General features: G+C 28.6%; 1 protein-coding gene across 1 annotated transcript; it reads left to right on the forward strand.

Annotated features, from left to right (window-relative positions):
• Nucleotides 1-1,568: 1,568 nt before the first annotated feature.
• Nucleotides 1,569-18,358, forward strand: LOC107436214 (uncharacterized). The gene is made up of 5 exons (XM_087168655.1): nucleotides 1,569-1,697; nucleotides 5,269-5,386; nucleotides 8,815-8,873; nucleotides 13,492-13,717; nucleotides 17,517-18,358. Exons 2-5 carry the CDS (start codon nucleotides 5,338-5,340, stop codon nucleotides 17,627-17,629), a joined length of 447 nt encoding a protein of 148 aa, XP_087024781.1. The 5' UTR covers nucleotides 1,569-1,697; nucleotides 5,269-5,337; the 3' UTR covers nucleotides 17,630-18,358.
• The last annotated feature ends 3,092 nt before the right edge of the window (nucleotides 18,359-21,450 follow it).

The raw sequence follows: 21,450 nt of genomic DNA on the forward strand, positions 1-21,450 counted from the left end.
TTCTTTCTATTGATAATACTAACTGAAAAACTGAAAGCGAAATTTAATTTTGAAAAAGAAAATCTTTTGTAATAAGTAGCTTTTAATACAACAATGTAAAATGCATAAAAAACACATGTTAGAATTTTTAGTCGCTTATGTTGATCTAGATGAAATAGATAATACGTTTAGACATAGTAAAATACTTGAAATTAAAGATTCAGATTCTTGAATTTTACAGATTCTTGAAATTAAAGTGAAGCTGAATATATTCCAGCAATTTTTTAACTGTTACATTTTTATTTATACATTTAAAATTTTTATTTACATTATTTTTATACACCAATTTTTATTTTTTTATAAATTATAATTTAATCTGCTTCATGTTTTGCGTAATATTTTGTAATAGAATTTTATTTTTTTTGTGCTTCAATCTATGATTATTTGCAAGGATTAAGTTCTAATTTTTTCGTCAATCTGCAATATCCAATAAGTATGGAGTTGAGTTATATTTCTTCATGCTTCAGTATCTGATGATTTAGACTCGTGAAGTTTGAATTTCTCCTTGTACTTCAATATTTGATGTTTAATAAGGATGGATTTGTAACATTATCAATTACTTCAATTTGTGGTGATTAATTTGGTTTTCAATTGTTTTAAATTAAGTATATGATTCTTAAAAAATGAATTTTCAATATTTTTATACTTCAATAAGTAATGGTTAATAAGGAAGAAGTTTTCAGGCTTTAAAGTTTTATTAGGATGGATTTTTCAAATTTTTTTCTAATTTAAACAGTGATATTTTTAAAAAAAATGGATTTCATTGATGGATTTATAAGGATTACAATGGATTTAAAAGGACAGAATTTCAATTTTTTTTGTCTATCATATTTTGTAATTATTAAAAAAATAAAGTTTTAACGTATTTCTACTTCAATTTAAGACATTTATTAAGAATGGAGTATAATTTTCATATATTTTTATTCCTGTAGCATAAAAAATGAGGATTTGTGAGAATTAAGATTTTTATTACATCTTCAAGACATGATGATTACTGAGGATGGAATTTAAATTTTTTTTAACATTTCAATTTATAATATTTATTGAGAATGCAATTTTATTTTTCAAATGTTTAAATATAAAGGAAATGTTTATTGATGTTAATTGTTATAATACTTCAATAAAATGTTCAAAAGGCATGAAGTTATAATTATTAATATTTTTTTTCTGCCATTAAGACTGAACATCCCTAATCTCCCCCTCCCCCTCTGATCTTCTCACAATTATCTTATCCTTTCTCCAGTTCAAGCTGACGTAAATAAGTTTCATTAAAAAATTTAAAAATAAAACTCTAGTTCCATTTACAGTTGAGAATGTTTTAAAAGAATTATTTAAGCAACACTGTCAGTACTTAAAATATCATCACAACTTGTACAAGGGAAGTTTAAATAATACAGGTTTGACCAAATCAAAATTTATACTCTTTTCCCAAAACGATTTTATTCCAGATTTACCCCTATTCCGCCAGATTTACCCCCATTACCTATTCCAGATTTACTCCAGATTTTCCAGATTTCGTTCCAGATCCCTAAGTGTTTTTTTCCCACACGCAGTGATACTTTTCCCGTTAGAGGGCATAAATGTCGAGCAATGATTTTTAAAGACCTATTTCATCACAGTTGTATCTATTTCTCAGATTCAATTGAGCTGATCAGATAGTAAGTAAATCTCTTTTTTTAGTCAAAAACTACTTACAAACAAACGTAATTAAAAAATTATTGATGTTCGTTTTTTTGTATTCGTTATATTCCAAATAGAAGTTATTTTCAATGTGAATTGTTAATTGTATTAAATATGTTTTTCTATATAGCAGTTTTAATTTGCTTGCTTACCAAAATTACATCGTTTCTATCCTCTATGCAATTTTGTAATTTATATATGTTTTAATAAATGCATACCGTATTTCCTCCGGGGAGGGTAAGGATATGCTAAAAACTTTTCGAAAAAATATTTCAATTGTATTTATTAAAATTTATTTATCAATATTGCTTTATTTGACGATAATATTAGTTTCAATGTTTTGTATCAGTATAATTTTATTGGCATTTTTTAAAATTGTCATAATAAAATTATAACAATTATGTATTATGAAAATTATGTGATTATGTATTAAAAAAAGAAATATTTTTATTATGTGCAAATAGAATTCGGGTAAATCCGTAGTTAAAAATTTTATAACTAACTAGCAATCTCCTCCGATACTTAATTATTGATTTCTAATAAAAATGATTAATTTTTCCAAAATCATCAAATTAAAATGTTGTTTTTGAATTTCGGCCTTTTATGACTTAAGAACTTTGAATTATCCAGTATAAGGCATTATTACCTTGCGAAAATACAGTTTTCGATCAAATGAAATGCGGTTCTAAATTTCAGTGATTTAAAATATATCCCAATACTCTCAATTTACGCTTCAATTACCTATTTCCTAATTTTACAACTCAATTATAAAAATGTTTTTAAATCATTTTTACAAGATATTCGTAAGTACACTTTATATGTTCCTTACTTTATATGTTCTCACTTATCACTTTATATGTTCCTACTTGTGTTTTATTTTGTATTTTCCTGGAATTTCAGTGATAGTTGTATGATATTGTTATATATATTTAAAATTTTGAGGAAAATTAAAGCATTTCACATTTTTTTAAACTTTACTGCCAAGCGTAATTGTAAGCGATGGAGATGAACTAAAGGAAACTGTTTTTATTTACTATACAGAAGAAAACTGTGCATAATGCACGTATAAAAATTAAAATGATAAAAGATTTGCTTTAGTCATTAGATAATCAATCAAGAATATATTTGAATTACCGACTTTTTGTGACGTCTCTGGGGTTCTAATCAGCTTTTTATTTTAAGAATTGATAAACTTTGAATGAACCAATTTTTTCACAATTTTTTTAATATATTTTGAACTGACAAAATTATGATAAAATATTTGCTTATTGTTTTTATGTTTGCAAAACAAAAAATTTAATTTTTTATCATTTAATTAATATTTGCTTCATATTGAAAAATTTCTGAATTAAAAAGTATTTTAAAAATAGGATGGACAACTTAATGAAGATGTGAAATTACAATAAAAAACTTTAAGTTACATTTGAAAAAAAAAGCGGCAACAGAGTCGTAAAAGAACCTTTGATTTGCTAATCGTTTAATACATAACAACAAATGTATACGTTTTTTAGATTTATAATATTTATCTTTAATTACAATATGTTTTTTTCTTATTTATGTCATAAGAATATTTATGTTCTTACCCACATAAAAAATGTGGGTATAAACATAAATACTATCTTCTTCCTTAATATTTTAGATTAAAAATTTTAAATTTACTGTGAAATAGATGTGCTTAATACTAATTTTTTAACAATCTATATTTATACTTAAAAAATCATATTTAGACATGTTTAAATTTTTAACTGAATTAAATGGATTAAACAACATATTTTAGTTTAGATCAAAGCTGTGGATATGGAGTTGGAATAGAAGAAAATTTAGAAATTTCTGAGTTGGAGTCGAAAATATTGCGAAAATATTCTAAATTCACTTAAAAAGTTCTCGAGATATAGCAATATTTTGGGCACTTATTAATTATCATATTTGAAGTCACCCTCTCTAGTTATTAAGATTGAGTCCTAGAACGTAAAGATCTGATCATTAGATCAAAAGTTAATCAAGGTGGTCATTTTTTTTTTTTTTTTTACGCACTGTGGATGAGATTTCAATAAATATTTTTTTTTTCATAAGGCGCTTATATGTACATGTGGAGATAATTATATCTAGCACTTTTCTAATGATGGTTCCGAATTTTTGAAGGGTGAAAAATACGGCGTTAATCATACTTTAATCGTACTAAAAATGATACGCAGTCGAATCTTGTTTACGTGAAATTGGTGGGACAAATGACTGATATTTTTATTAATTATATTGAAAATAATTCGATTTCTGTAATGCGTGTTCATAATTTGGATTTCTTTTTATTATATCTCTTTTCAAAATAATTTGAAAACTCATATTTATCTACTACAAATATTATTTAAAAAAAAGATTGAAAAGTTTTTTTCTTAAATCTCTATTATAAATAATGTTAAAAACAAAGACAGTAAATCATTCTTCTTTGATTTTTTTAAAATTAAATTATGACTTTTTTAAATATTTATCCATTCTTATACAAAGTAATTAAAATGCGAAAGCTATAATTTTTAGTATGAAGTTACAATTTATTTTACAAATCTTAAAATCAAAAACGTAATAATTTTTTAAAATTAAATTGATTAACAGTCCTGATTTTGTAAAAATACAAATAATATAATTTAGTCTTAAGCTTTTATTCTGTATATTAAATGACATTGAAAACACGAACATAGTTATATTGATTTAATGAGACAATAAGCAATATCATGATTAAATGAAAACTATAACTTTTACTAACTTTATGCTATGGAAATTATTATTTTTTCTTATTGAACATCATATAATGTGTTTTGCTCGTCTATTAAGATTAATAGAAAATAAATGGAAAGAAATAAAAATAAATAAAACATCTTTCACTCATGCTGGATAGGAATGATTAATAATTGAATTTTACTTTCCTTATTTTTCTGCTTTTTTTAAAACAAATTTTCATCTAAATGTTCCAAAAATATTTTTAAAATTTAACATATGAGCGGAATTGTTGTTCAAAACGATATTTTATGATAATAATGAAATAGTAAAACATCTAGACATTTAGAGACGCAAAGTAATTTTTAAATGGGAAGATATGAAAAATATAAAAACCAGTTTAATTGCATGAGGAAACTCGGAGACATATTAAATCATATCTCGGCTTTATTCACCAATAAAGCTAGATTTGAAGTTTTCAGCTGCGCCGTTCCGAAAAAATTATTCCTACAACAGCCCGTTGTGGAGTCAAAAGGGTCATGGTGGTTAATGCTTCCAAATTTCATGACTAACGGCATGATTTTTGCAATATGGTCAGCATTGCTTACCAGCCACCTTTACATCAAGAGGGTTCTCACCCATCTGAAACTGATAATGACGTCATGGCTTTCCCCTCTTTGTAGTCAATGTTGAAATGAGAGTTTTGTTTTTTTCTTTGTCTAGATATTAATTGACGCACACACTTAATAGTAATTTAATGTTAAGTGTAGTTGTTACAGAAACCTTAGACAACTCTAAGAGTATTTTTACATCAAATGCAATTAATTTATTATTTTGTAGTATTCCCCGTAAAATATTGAAGAAATTTGCCAATATAAGAGTTCTGCTGAGGGACAAAAAAGATAAGGCATGGGAATTATCGAAATGGATTTTATGAACGTTACTTCTTCCTTAAGTGGTAAGTTAGATAGATTTTTTGTATCTATTTACATGTGTTTTCTTTTTCTCTTTAAAAATTTTTGTCTAGATTTTTTTTTAATCTCTTAAATTTGGACATAGTTTCAAGATAAAATATCTTCTTTTTATACTCTTTGCCTTTTCTTTTTAAAAGATAGTTTTCCTCATTATAGTCACTTAGATTTTATATACTGTTATTTTTATGTGTAAGCATTTTAAGCTTTTACCTTTACTTTAACACAGATACTTTGACTTTAAGGGTTTGTATTTTGACTCTTTTTTCAAAGAAACTCTGATTTTTGTCTTAAAATAGTTGCATTATCTTTCATTTCTTGCATTATCTTTCATTTAATCGAAACCTTTCAACAGTATCGTTTTTAATTGATCATTCATTATTTTTATCGATCATTCATTACTGAAATATAAACTTATCGTTTTATGTACTTTCCGATAAAATACGAAGAAATTCAAAAGGGGAAAAAAACAGATGTAATTATGTATACCGTGTAAGAATAGTAACTTATCTTAACACCAAAAATTGCGGCAACTTCTTTACACTAGATGATGTGTAGTGAAATATCTATGTAGCAATAAAGGAAACGAAGGAAATAAAAATAAAAATATGACCATCGAAGCCGACGTCTTCAGGGGGTATCGGCCCCGGTAGCCATAAGACAAAACCTTTTCTATTGAGGGGGAGGCAAATGCCTCAAGTAACACCCTCAGTACCCCGAAGGTTTTGTATAGAAGTCCAGGAAAAAATAAACTGCTGTTTGTAGAAAATGCAACACCATGAAAGAATCATCAGAATCAAATGAAATTTAATGCAGAAACGACTTGTACTGATACAAATAAATGATGAAATTTTCAAAACAAAAGAAACAAATTAAGCGTCCGAAATCAGTATTTGGTGCAGCCACCACGTGCTGCAATAAGTGCTGCTATACGACGTGGCATGGAGTCAAACAGATGTTGAATATCAGCTTGAGGAAGAGAATTCCATATCGCTTGTATGCGCAACCAAAGTTCGTCTTTGGAAACTGCAGGACGCGGATCACGAGTGAGACGCCGACCAACCATATCCCACACGTGCTCAATAGGCGACATATCCGGCGAATAAGCAGGCCAAGGAAGAAGTTGCATGCGTTGTGCTGAACAGAAGTCTCTAACAGTCCGCGCAACATGTGGGCGTGCATTATCCTGCTGAAAGATAGCTCCAGGGATGCCTTGAAGGAAAGGAACGACTTCGGGCTGTAGCACTTCACGGACGTATCTGTTGCTATTGAGATTACCCTCAATTCGTATCAAATTGAATCGTCCATGATACGAAATCGCACCCCAGACCATAACTCCGGGTGTTCGATCACTATGTCGTTCAATAATACACTCAGGAAGGCAGCGTTGACCGGCATAACGTCTAACACGAACACGGCCATCATGGGTCCACAAATTGAAGCGTGATTCATCTGAAAAGACAACTTGGTGCCAATCAGCTCGCCAGTCTCTGTGCTCAAGAGCCCACTGCCGACGCAGCCGTCGATGATCCGCCGTGAGGGGAATCCTGTATAATGGCACCCTTGCACGCAATCCACGGCGCAGCAGACGACGACGAATTGACGAAGCCGACAATTGTACACCTGTAGCAGTAGACCAATGTGCTGCCAGCTGCCTGGAGGAAGCTGTGCGATCATTCACCGCCATGCGGAGCAGGTGTCGATCATCGCGCTCTGACGTCACCTTCTGTCGTCCAGTGCCTGTTTTTCGAGTTGTTCGGTGCTCGTCGGTCCACTGCTTCCAAACTCGCATCACTGTGGAACTGTTCCGCTGCATACGAGCTGCTATTGCGCGATAGGAAAATCCTCCTTCTCGAAGGCCGATTATCCTCCCTCGTTCAAACTCCGTAAGTTGCTTGAATTTCTTATTCTTCCGTCGTGGAGGCATACTCAGGTCTCACTAAACGTTTGCCACTAACAAATAATCATAGACTATTTTCAACGTCCCGCTACAGCACTTTATTTATACGCTTTCAGCATCAATTCAGAGGGCGCTGCGCGCGCCACGCACGCGCGATGGCTCTGAAACTTTATTAATTTGCATAATATCCTATAATTGACATTTGCTGCGAATTTCATTTGATTCTGATGATTCCTTCATGGTGTTGCATTTTCTACAAACAGCAGTTTATGAAATACAAAGAACCAATTTAGAAAAGAAACTCAAACAAATTCATCAGAAAATAAAAAATAAAAACTCAAAACTCACTTTAACCAGGTCAAACATCGATTTTATAAGCACACTGAATGAAAAGGAAACACTAAAACTAAAGAAAACAACGCCCTCTATTACATTGAGCAGATTGAGAAAAAAGAATTCAAGAAAGAGATACGTAACAAATTAATAGAATGCTCAACTGGGGCTGCTCAGTTAGGACTTGAATTGCCCCCTGTTAAAAGAAGAAAATATAAAAAACTAGAATTCTTCAATCATTTTCTTAATTAAAAAATTAACTATGATAATTCCTCGTGTACTTAAATGCCGAACACCTCATTTGGTGGTGTAAAACACATAATATTAAATAAAAAAATATATATTAAAATAAAAGCTTGGGTGCACACACTATTTTTTTAAAAATAGAATTAGTTTGTAAATTACGCGTAGCGTAGAGAGACTACTAAAGCAAATTCTTATTAGGCTTAACAGAACAAACGTGGAAAGAAATTAAATATTATAAAATTGTGGCACAATTAACATAATATTTAAAAATTGAAATATAATAATCAGTAAAGCAAACATACATTTTGTAAGGACGAATATTTGCTTCTGAGAAAACTGCCGTAAATTGTCTTAATTATTAACTGTTGTTAAACTGTTTTACGATGTTGTGAAATTCGTTGTAGATTTACGTTATTATTGTGGTGAAATACTGGAAACATTCCTTGAAACTTTTCTTCATTCTTATCCGTGTAAGCAGGTCAAAAAGTGTGCATTTCAGACAATGCTAGTTGATACCATTATTTATTAGGATTAAAAAATGTGTTTTTCTGTGCATTGGATTTTTTGACAATCGAAAAAAATATGCCTGTACGCAGCATGTTACTATAAATTATAAATAACGTGTTAGAGTTTTCAAGCAGCTGTTTCTTATTTTTTATTTAGTTTTACTTTCAAAACATTAAGCAATAGCTTGACAGTAGTAATAATATTAACCTAATTTTAATCACTGGAGAAAGCTTTGCACAGTGATTGGTAAAAATGTCTTGTCATTCTGTTTAGCTCTTAGAGGCACAAAAAAGTGTGGATAAATCTCAATATAGTTCATGTAAGTCTGTTTTCATTAATTTACTAATTTACAAACTTTTATCTATGCGTAATAATGTTTAACAGAATTGAATCTAGCGGCAAATAAATGCTTAATTTTCATTTTTTCAGATGTCCAAATCGTTGAAAATGGCACCATTCAAGACAGATTTGAAGAACTTTTAAAAGTAGTAAGTTTTATTCTATTCACATATTTTAATATTTTATCTGCATTCTCGTATAAAATTAAGCGTTTTTGATAAACGTAATGATTTTCATTAAATGTAGTTTAACATTTATAATTTTGTATGCACTTGATTAAAAATTATATCTGTGCTGAAACAAGTTGTAGGAAAATGTTCAAGCAAATGTTTCGCAAAACACCTCTCAAGAACTAAACATTTTGAAAGGAAATAAAATTATACTCTCTCGTACAATTTCTTTGTTTTCAATTTGAATTGCTATATATTGAATAAAGCAGCAATCCAACAGTATTGGCTACGCTGTAAGAATTTTAATTGAGATTGAATAGAGCAGCAATCCAATAGTATTGGCTACACAGTTAGAATTTTCATTGAGATTGAATAACGCAGCAATCTAACAGTAATGGCTACACTGTTAGAATTTTCATTGAGATTGAATATATTAGTAATCTAGCAGTATTGGCTATACTGTTAGAATTTTCATTCTAAAATTATGGTAAAATAACCGGCAGCAGTCTGTCCATCCAATTGACCGTAAAGTTTGCAGCAAAGAACATTTTTAATCTTTACGGTTTTGAAACCATTTACAACTAGCATGGTTTCAAAATCAGAAAAAAAAAGAAATTTAACTGGATGAGGAGATAGTTTAGCAGCTTTATAGTGCTGCCATTTCTACGCAAATGAGAGTATCGTACTCTAATAGACCAGAGTCACAAATTGGGTAGTGGTAAAAATACTAGAAACTCTTTATTCTTGAAAGGAATGGAAGAAATGTGATAGTATCGACACTGGGACTCGAACCCCTGTTCTGTCAATCATGAGATTGACATATTAGTCATCTCGACTATAATATGTAACCAACTGCAAGGAACTAAGTAGCTTCATTAGGTGGGGCGATAAAATTCTGATTGTTTAACCGTATTAGGTGAAAGCAGTTAATAAACGATTTTTCTCACAGTTAACAGTTTGAATACCATCTTATTTATGTTTATTTAACTGTTTTGTTTGAATATGGTAAAATAACAATTAAATAAATAGTTATTTAACCGCTTTAATCGAAAAATTTATAACAGTGTACTAAAATATAATATTCAAATCAAGTCAAGTTTGGTATTTGCTGAAACTGTTTCAATGTACTAAAAGTTTCTAGAATTTTCTCATTGAAGTTTGATTAATGACCCCATCTCCTCTGTAACACTAACTAGCTCCGTTAATGGGCTGGAAAAAATGGTATTACTTTGAGAAAGACAGATTGTATTGATTTGTATTGTTTCTATCGTATTCTCGTAAAACTTCAAAATAAATATTTCTAGTAGGCCAATGAAGACCTTATTGCAAATTTAACAAATAATTCGAACTGAAATTTTTAAAACTGAGTCATTCAAAATTAAATATCTACTTTTCTCTTACAAAACACTTAAGTTGAGAGATGAAAAGAAATCACAAAAATATTTAATCTGAGATTCTGATATGAGTTATCGAGTCAAAAAGAGAACGCAAGCAATGCAAGATAAAGCAAAATATAAGTCGTTCTGGGTAGATGTTATTCCATTTGGTTTTTTATACTATTCCGAGAAAAATACCTATATTTCTTTCAACTTGATGTCAAAATAAAATCTGTGAAAAGCTCAAGGCATTTTATGAACATAGTTAAGTTGCTAGAATATTTACAGATACAAAATCTTGAAATATTTAGTTTCGAGCTTTTCCTTTTATTTTCTGCATATATTGTGTGTTATAAAATATTAAAACTTAGAAAAAAATTAAAAGTTTCAAGAGGATAAGAAAAGGGGACAAACAATATTTTTTAAATTGCATAACTATATCACAAATTCATATTTTATAATTTTGTTTAATGTATAATGCTTGAAAATAATAAATTTAGAGAATAAACAATGCATTATAAAAATATTAACTTTAGAATAATAACTTACAGCTATTACTTCAACGCATTTGTCAAAGATTATTTAAAAGACACTTAGTATTATAAAAAATTTGGCCTTGAAATAAAATGAAAAATGCTAATTTAATCAGTTAGGGAGTGGTCTATACCTTAAAAATGTGTTCTGGGAGTAATTAAGACTGAAAATTTTAAAAACTCTAAGTAAATTAAATATTGGCGCAAGCATTTTATTTAATTTAACTTTAATATATTTTCAAAACAAATTATGAATTCAATTATGAGCCATTCATAAAAATAAGTTATTTTCTCTCTGAACAAATGATTATTTTACAAATCTACACGAAGAAAAAAAATTCTGATAAAATTACCGTACAGTATAGTAATGGCATTTCTGGTTAAAAAAGAACATAATTCTGGTTAATATGCGGTATATACTGTATCCAAAATATGCGGTATTTAAACCCTTCATTAATAATTCTGGTAATTTTTCTGTTCATATAGTAACGGTTTACCGGAAATTCTAGTTATTACCACACGCTTAGTAAAAAATAAATAGTTTCTATGCCATACTCTAAGGTTTCATGATAAGATTACCAAATTTTATCCCTTATTATAAAACCATGCTTTATTGCTAACTTTACAAAAATCAATACCAAATTGATTCGGTAAAAATTACCGAGATTTTTGATGCTCTCATATAGCCAGAAACACAGTAAATTTTTACTGTATTCTGGTATATTTGACCATAGTTTTTCTCAGTACACTAATTTAACCAAGAGATCAGTAGTAAGTTTGAACACCTTAATGTTAATTTAATTTCGTTGCGTATGTCACTATATCTTGATAACTGTTTTGATGAATCGAAATTTTTTTTATGCCTGAATACGGAAGTCGTTTAGCGAAAAATAATTTCAATTTCCAAGACTATTTTCAAACTGTTGACTAAAGACTATGACCTATAATTAGATCAATGATTATTTTTTCCTAATAATAATAAGCCTTTCTTATGACAATATTCAAAAGCATTTCGACTAATAATTTAATAATAGTCGAAATACTTTGGCTGGTTATAAAATTTTTACATAATTTTAGAGTAAGTAAATTTAAATCATAAAGTACAAAATTTTGCCCGAAATCGATGGAATACTTTAAGCCATATTTTAGCTATAAGACTTTTTGAAGTTGGCTGACTCAGAATCTATTCGACCGATTTCATTCAAATTTTGAATTTCGAGTTTTAAAATTAAAGATTTTAAAATTATGTAAGACTTTGAATAACTTGAAATGCAATTTTTTTCCTCTGTTAAATAATACGAAACAATGGATAATTATTATAAATTACTTTTCACGTGTTATTATCGTTAGATAAACGCTCGAATTAGATTTTAAAATTATTCGATTTTCTTAAAAGGTTCTGGTGATAAGGGAAAATAAGATCTCCTACCTAAACTATTTTGAAGGTCACAAATTCAAATCCGTCGTAAGAAAGTCATACTTGAATATGTGTTTCGTATGACAATACCCGAAATAATAAGCTTTTTAGAATTCACTTTTTGAATCATGAAGCTTATAATAAACTGTAGAAATTCAGTTTTGGAAAGCAATTATTTAATTACATTTGTTCATATAATAAAATACTGCTATACAGAAAGTTAGTTAGTATCTAAATATTTAAAAATTCTACACACCTAATAAAAATTGTTCAAAAGCATCTTTCGAAGTAATATGCCTTTTTGAGTTGTTTCTTGTCTTCAACAACCTCTCTTACATATATTACGAAAGCAAGAAGTATCTTAACGAAAAAGTGTCTCAACGAGCTGAAGATCTTGAAGCTTAATAACAGCTTAAATATAGGTAAATAAAGGAATATTTTTCCGAATTTTTGCGAATTGTTTTATTCCCACTTCACCTTAAATACCAAATTAAAATCGAATAAATAGTGTCTAAGATTTTCATGGCAGAATATTGAAAAATACGGCTTCTCAGAAAGATTGAAGCGTGACAACTAGAACATGTTAAAAACTTAAATAAAATAGAATTAAGTATGCATACATTATTATTATATATACATTAGAATTTAAAATGGAAGGAAATGTGAATCTTTTGCATAACTATGCATCTGTGCGCTCAAACATCGCACAAATGTTCCACAAAAGTATAACTCTCGCTGTAACTCTTTTTAACGCATGAGATTTAGAAAATTATTTGAATAAAAAAATTACTTTATGCAATATATGGTCAACTAAAATAAAAACATCCTATTTCAAACTAAAAAAATCTACAACTACTTTATAAACATTTATTAAAATCACTGACAGTTTATTTTTTATTCCGTTTTAATAGCAATGATTTAGGATATTTAACCTGTTGCTTACGGGTGGTACAACATGTGGACCATTTATGATGGTGCAACATGGTATACCGTAAGCAAAGGGTTAAAATTTTAAAATTATTCATTGATTCAGAATCTAATACATGTTTATGAAACAAATTGTTGGAGAAATAATTTATGTAGAAACTCTACCTCAAATTAAAAGCTATATTAACCCTTTGCTTACGGTATACCATGTTGCACCATCATAAGTGGTCCACATGTTGTACCACCCGTAAGCAACAGGTTAATACCGCAAAATTTTTTAAAAAATCAGTTAAATTCCTCTAATACATAATAATTCATTGTTTCTTTCGTCTTTTTTTGCGCAGGTTGTAAAACGCTCTGATACAACTACAGTTATGCTCATCTTCATTCTAATCACCATGTGGATAATATTTTTATTCACATGGAGCTACAGATTGAAAGTATCTTCTCTCGCTAGGACGCTAGAAAGGAGTGTCAGTGAGCGTCCATACAAAACTCTCAAATGCCGCCACCAATTTGATATTACTGCAGATGTACCAATTGAAACACTGAGGGAAACTTCTATTGAAGGTTAGTTATATACAAAAAGTGTTATAAATATTATAAGGCTCCTTTCCAAAAAAAATTTGCGTTTTCTGGCCTGTATGATAATATTTAAGGGAAGGCAAGCATTAAGCAATATCGAACTCAGAGGAATCATTATTGAGGAAGTTTAACAGAACATATTCAGGGGGTCTGTTTAGAAGAAATTTGGGTCCGTTAACGGACCTTTCACAAAATATCTTTTCATAAAAACGGACCCTTCACTTATATTTTAACTTAAAAACGGTCCCTTCACAAAATAATTTATCTTTTAATCGGACTCTTCACAAATTTGTTTATCTTCATTATTGTTTTGTTAATCGAATAAACCTTTCCCAGGGCAGAAAACGAGAAAGATGGAGGTAAACGAATTATGTTTTGTCTTCGGCAGACGCTTCTTCCTTTATTCGTCCGAAATGAATATTCTGCGTTCAGCAGTATAGGCTAAATACCAAATATTTATGTGTTGCATCGCTAATTTAGTAGCTGCAATTGCTGTTTATTTTTTAAAATTTAATTTTTTCAATTACAATTTTACAGTGTTGAGTATAATCTTGCATGCCTTTCCATATTAAAAACTCCTTGAAAAAGTTTTTATGCAATATTTGCCCCTATTTGCACAAATTCATGAAAGCGGACCCTGGTTGAAAGAATGTGACTTAGCGTTTATTTTATATTCACAAATTATGAGTAATTTTTTCACAATTTTACATAAACGGACCCTACACAAAATGTTTGGACAGACCTCTGATATTTAAACATGTCGATTTCCGGATGAAATGAGTTGGAGGTCAAAGCTGATTGTGAGAAAAATCGTCAGATTTTTCGCAACAGAAATTATTTCTGATGTAATACACTCCGCTTTCCTAAATGATGATTCGTTATATTTATGTTTAACTTTTTTCTCACTCTCAATGTGTCAATTTTCAACCCCAACTGCTTGAATAATTTTGATTTCATTTTTTTACAAGGAATATTAAATATTTATATTAAAGGCGGTGGTTACAGGACACTCTGCATATACTCTTTTATATTAGCAAAACAAAATGCTTCAATAATGTGTTTTCTCAGCACATTATTAAGGATTAAACAGCAGGTTAATCCTTAATAAGAGGATTAAGCAGAGAGAGAGGATTAAACAGCAGGCCTCTTTAAACTATAAATTTCTAAATGCCCTGCCAATTAAGTTATTTCACTAATTGCGCGTCTGAATGATATTTTAACGTGTCTAAATATACGTTTTGAATGCATATTATAGATGTAAACATACGGAAGAATTACTTATCAATACGTCGAAAAAATTCCATTGACAGCATCATATTAACATTAACATTTATTGAGTAATATAATAAGAACATTTGTGGAGCACACTGTAAGAAATTCGGGATCAAATTACGGTATAAAGTACTGGCACTTAGAGTGCATCATCCATAAAATCCATTTTTACCGTAAATACATATAACGCTAAAAAGTACTGGAACTCTGAGTGTCAGTACTTTTTGTCGTAATTTGATCGGGAATTTATTAAAGTTTAGTTTTGTATTGCTCATTGATTGTTGTACTGGAATAAGCACTGATAGAGTAAATGCAGAGCATGATTAATGAAACAGCAGTATTTAATCCGGTAATTCATGCTTTCAACGGTCCTATTTATTTTCGTGCAAAACAATGCGGCTGCTAATATATCAAAATTTTATGGATTTAACTTTCTGTTCCTTCAAAGCTATTTTACATTAAATTATTGCTTTTCTCAATAGAAAAGCTGCATTGCAATTAGGTTTCAATTTAATTCATCTCTCTGAATCTTTTCTTGGAGAGTAGATTCTAATTAAATATGTGCATAGCCGACTGGACATATAAGGGTTAAAAATACATGCCCAATAGGAATTTTTTTATAAAATCGTGGGTTGTCGTTCAGCATGATTTTTGAATCCTACTTACTAACAAGATTAACTCCAAGATTTGCTATAATCGTTGTCTAACAGTTGAATGTTTAGTTATAACATGCTGACGTTTGCGTCAATACCATAATCGGAAATTTCCCTGCATTTTATTCCCATTCTAATTTATTATTTTTATTCTGTCCATCTTATGAATGCAGAATATGCAATTACTGCAACAAGGCTATTTGTAAAGAGCACATTTTTAACATCTGCCAAGACGGCAAATAATATTTTTTTATATGTTTATATTTTATAATTGAAGTATTATAATACTCTTTTTGAGTTACGCTAATTCGGTTCGGAATAAATAAAGGAATCATAAAAATATACTTTTTTTAAAAAATTCGTAATCTGTTAGTTAAATAATTAGTTTAGTTATCTAAGGTTGAAGTTAAGCTTAAAGTTTTAGCTTCTTAAAACGCAAAGATTGAAGTAGAGTAAGGCGAAAAAAATTTAAAATTAAAGCAAGCCTTTATAGAAAACATAGCACTACGTTTGAGGGATGAATAGAAATTGGCAATTTATTCAAGGTGAAATTTGAAGTTCTTAATGAATGATAACTTGATAATTATTTTGAAATACACAAAATAAATATTATAAATTATTTTCTAATTTTTAAAATTATCCGTTAAAAACAGATTCCGCGAACAGGCGAGTGACAATATCATCAGTGACAGTGAATATTGTAACAAAGTAACTCATTTTTGTCATTTTTTGTACGCTTTTACTTATAAAATCAAAAAAGAGAAGAAAAGAAATGGATGTATTGAAGTTAAAGAAAACAAAGCACCTCCCAAAACATTAAAAAAAAATTCAAAGACATTTTTAAGAATTGCAATTATATTTTTACGAAAAAAGCTTATATATTTAAATATCTATATAATTTATAATGATTATTAATTGAAATAAATATATTTATATTAGTTGAATAATTTATTATGTAATTTATTGACATAATTTATTTACATTTTTATAGAAAATTTAATAAAAAATCAAAATTAAAAATAATATTTTTAAAAATCACGTTTTTGTAGTGAAGAATAATAATTAAAAAGTAAAAATTTGAAAAACAAAAAATGTGGGGCGCATGAAATACATAACAGTAATGTTATATTAGTGTGTGTATGTGTGTTCATAAGAATATCTGTAATTGTATCTGAATGTGGATGTGTATATGGAATATGTTTGTGCATACGCATGTGTATGTGGATGTATATGTGAATGTGTATGTGGCTGTGCATGTGTATGAGCAAGAAAATGTGTATATGTATGTGTATATGTACTGTTATGCATTCCATGCGCCACACGTTTTTCGTTTTTCAAATTTTCATTTTTTATTTATTATTCTCCACTACAAAAATGTGGTTTTTAAAAATATTATTTTTCATTTTGATTTTTTTTTTGTACTCATTTCCAAAATCTCAATTTTTTCACTCACTGTACACGAAACTTTTCAACTGACATGTGACACTAATTTGAAATAATCGAATCGACAACAAAAGACAATAGCAAAAATATTAATTTTTCTTTAATTTTAGCTTCATTTTACTTTGTATGTCTTCTTTCTCTTCATTTTCATGCATTGTCATCCAATTCTGAACTATGAGCGAAATTTGAAGTCTGTAACTAGTCGGGAAGTTAGTTTAAAATCGATTACAAAATTCCACCCGAACAGACATACACGAAGGCAAGTTAATATAAACGTGGGAAAAAAAGCTTGGAAATGAGCAGAGTGTTTTTTAAGTTCTTGATTTTTTTTTTTTTTTTTTAGCTTTCTAAAAAATATTTTTTCGACTGAAAAGTAAAAATTTTATTTCACAGTGTACTTTTTATTCCTCTTCTAGAAGTCTCGGAACAGGATGGCAACGCTGAGAATAACGATAAGGACAATGTAGAGGGAGAAACTGGAAAGAAGTTGATTTTTAGAGAACATGAACGAGCGATCAAGTTCGTCTAATCAACTGTTTCGTATAATGTATCGTCTGCATCGTTGATTTTAATTCCTTGTCGTCTGCGCTTCAACTGTTCATGTCCAGAGCTTAAGTGTTACAAATATGAATCCCTTGAAACCTCCAATCTATTGTATTGTAACTGTTAATTGATAAGTTGGAAATGCATGTTCATCAAACTAAATCTTCTTTTCTTTTCGAGAAAAGAAAATAAGTGTCGTGTTATTTAAGTACTACATGACATTACTTATAATTCATTGTCACTAATCAATGTTTCAAAATAAAGAAACGTAAATTCCAATAAATTGTTCCGTTATTTATGTTTCTTTTTTCTTTTCTTTAGTTAACAATGTATAAATCTAGTTTATCTAGTTAACAATGAATAAATAGTTGATAAACAATGATAAATCTAGTTAACAATGAATAAAAAAAGCACACATAAAATCCTGATTATAAAATGTTCTATATTTTGTCCAGAAACCTCCAATCTATGGTCTTGTGACTGTTAATTGATAAGTTATAAATAATGTCTGTCAATTGACTGTTAATTAAGTTAATAAGTTAATTGATAATAAGACTGTTAATTGTTAATTGATAATAAGACTGTTAATTGATAAGTCAATTGATAAGTAAGTGCTCATCAAACTAAATCTTCTTTTCTTTACGCGAAAAGAAAAAGAAAATAAGTGTTGTGTTATTAAGCACTACATGACATTACTTATAATTCACTGTCACTAATCAATGTTTCAAAATAAAGAAACTTAAATTCTAATAAATTGTTCCGTTATTTATGTTTCTTTTTTCTTTTCTTTAGTTAACAATGTATAAATCTAGTTAATCTAGTTAACAATGAATAAATAGTTGATAAACAATGATAAATCTAGTTAACAATGAATAAAAAAAGCACACATAAAATCCTGATTATAAAATTTTCTATATTTTGTCCAGAAACCTCCAATCTATGGTCTTGTGACTGTTAATTGATAAGTTAGAAATAATGTCTGTTAATTGACTGTTAATTAAGTTAATAAGTTAATTGATAATAAGACTGTTAATTGTTAATTGATAATAAGACTGTTAATTGATAAGTTAATTGATAAGTAAGTGCTCATCAAACTAAATCTTCTTTTCTTTACGCGAAAAGAAAAAGAAAATAAGTGTTGTGTTATTAAGCACTACATGACATTACTTATAATTCATTGTCACTAATCAATGTTTCAAAATAAAGAAACGTAAATTCCAATAAATAGTTCCATTATTTATATTTCTTTAGTCTTTTCTTTAGTTTTAAATAAACTAAAAAAACACACATAAAATCCTGATTTTAAAATGTTCTATATTTTGTAATTTGTATAAAGGGTAAATTGCAATTTCAAATTGGTTATAAAATTATAAATTTCTGAAACATTCGATGACTAAGGTCAAAGTATTACTTGAATGCTTGAAATAGTGTCAATTCTTTTTTTAATGCAAAGGCCAAAAAAGGTGCTAGAAGATAAAATAAAACTGACAACGAAAAAAAACACGTTATTTTTACAATAATACGAATAAATTATCACAAAATCACAAGCGAAAAAAAAATACTGAAATAGTATTATTTTATTACCAAGGCAAACGTACATCTAAATTTCTTGCACTTTTGAAAATACTTGCTGTCATTTTTTTTATTTTAACTAAATATTGCACTGGAATTTTTAATTTTTACGTGATAGTTGTTTAAAACAAACAAATTAAAATGGGCAAAATTTGTAAAATAGGCAAAATTATAAACGGGTATTTTATAGGAGAATTCATGGAAAAAAATTTAGCTTACAAGGGAAACTAGGGAAGTGTGACTCGCCAATTTTGAAATAAACTAGTGTGATGTATGCCTTATGAGGAATAATTTTAGGGAGCAACATTCGTTTCGGCCCATAGAAGGTCCTATGAGAGATAAAAAATAATTCAATACATAGAAAACTCGGTATTTTATTACTTCAATGCAAACTATTAGTTACTGTAATTATCTCAACACTCCAATTAATTTTGTGGTACTTTCACGTACTATATAATGCATATTTATTGTCAAAATTGATTCCAAAATTTTTTATACCTGTAGTTTTTCAGAAAAACCTGTTAGGTTAATTTAAAAACAGAAAAATTGGCATCAAATTTTTCAAATTTTCTTTTTCGAAAAATTTTTCAAATTTTTTTTTTCGAAAAATTTTTCAATATAAAAACAAGTGAACAGTAATAAGTTTTGTTTATATCATAGTCGAAATAAAATACGCATTTTCCCAAACTGATGGAATTTCTTGTGGGTATAGCTTAAGGGGCCGTTCAAAAAGTACGTACACAAAAATGGAGAAATTTTAAACCCCTCCCCCCCTTCGTACATTACCGTACATAAAGTCTTACTCCCCCCCCCCCCTTAGAGTACGTACATTTTATTAGTCTACCCCCCTTTTTCATAAAAATTAAAATAATTCTGTTTTAAATAAAATTAAATATTTATTTAAGGAGTGTGTAGAAAAAAGTCAAATTTAAATTTGGTGTATGCTTATAGTGTACGTACTTTGTATAATACCACCCCCCCTCCCCATCGTACAAAACCGTACAAAATAGCGAATCCCCTCCCCCCCCCTTCGGGATGTACGTACTTTTTGAACGGCCCCTAAGTAACATCCAAAAATGTGATTTATAAAAATGTACTTTTTTTCTTATTGTTAGATCTTGTAAAAAAATCTAAAATAATTTATGTGATTGCAGAAAATTAAATTGCATTTTTAAAAATATTTTCAAATTTTTTCGGCGGGAAATTTGAACTTAAAAAATGTTTAATATTTCAATTCGATTTTTTTCATTAAAGATCAGTTGTACTGTATACACAAAATTTGAGGTGAATTGTCTTTTTAAGGTAGAAATTCCATTGATACCTATGTCCTGTGAATTGTTCATTATTTTGTCAAAACATTGCTATTTTTCTAATATTATTCATAGAATTATTTTTATATCTCATATCCTAGCTAATTTTTGAAATATTTAACTTTAAAAGTTGGCATCCTACTATCTTGAAACATAGGTTAGAGTAGCGCCGCCATATGAAAAGAGACTACACGTTTTTGTTCCGTGCCATTCCATATGGCGGCGCTATTTGAACCTATTCGTCAAGATTGAAGAATGGATTGAAAGTATATTAAACATTGATTTCTGGAAAATACACTTTTTTTAGGACTTCGATTTTTTCAAAAATGTTTTCTTACATTTTGACTCTGATATAAATGAAATTTATTACTGTTCATTTGTTTTTATATTAGAAAATTTTTTGAAGAAAAAATTTTAAAAATTTGATGCCAATTTTTTGTTTGTTTTTAAATTAACCTAACAGGTTTTTCTGAAAAACTACAGATATATAAAATTTTGAAATCAATTTTGACAATAAATATGCATTATATAGTGCGTTAAAGTACCACAAAATTAATTGGAGTGTTGAGATAATTACAGTAACTAATAGTTTGCGTTGAAGTAATAAAATACCGAGTTTTCTATGTATTGAATTATTTTTTATCTCTCATAGGACCATCTATGGGCCGAAACGAATGTTGTCCCCTAAAATTACTCCTCGTAAGGCATACATCCCACTAGTTTATTTCGAAATTGGCGAGTCACACTTCTCTAGTTTCCCTTGTTAGATATTTTTTTTTTTGTTATAAAAAAGAGGCTACAAGGGGTATTTAAAAGTATCAAGATACCTTTTTAGAAAATAAAAATATATAAATTAATAAATATTAATAAAATAAATGAACAAATAAGTAATAAAAAGTAGTTTTTTCAAAATCGAGGAGCTTTA

Source organism: Parasteatoda tepidariorum, chromosome 7 (genome assembly GCF_982258835.1).
Source record: "Parasteatoda tepidariorum strain Cologne lab strain chromosome 7, Ptep-v5.0, whole genome shotgun sequence".
NCBI lineage: Eukaryota > Metazoa > Arthropoda > Arachnida > Araneae > Theridiidae > Parasteatoda > Parasteatoda tepidariorum.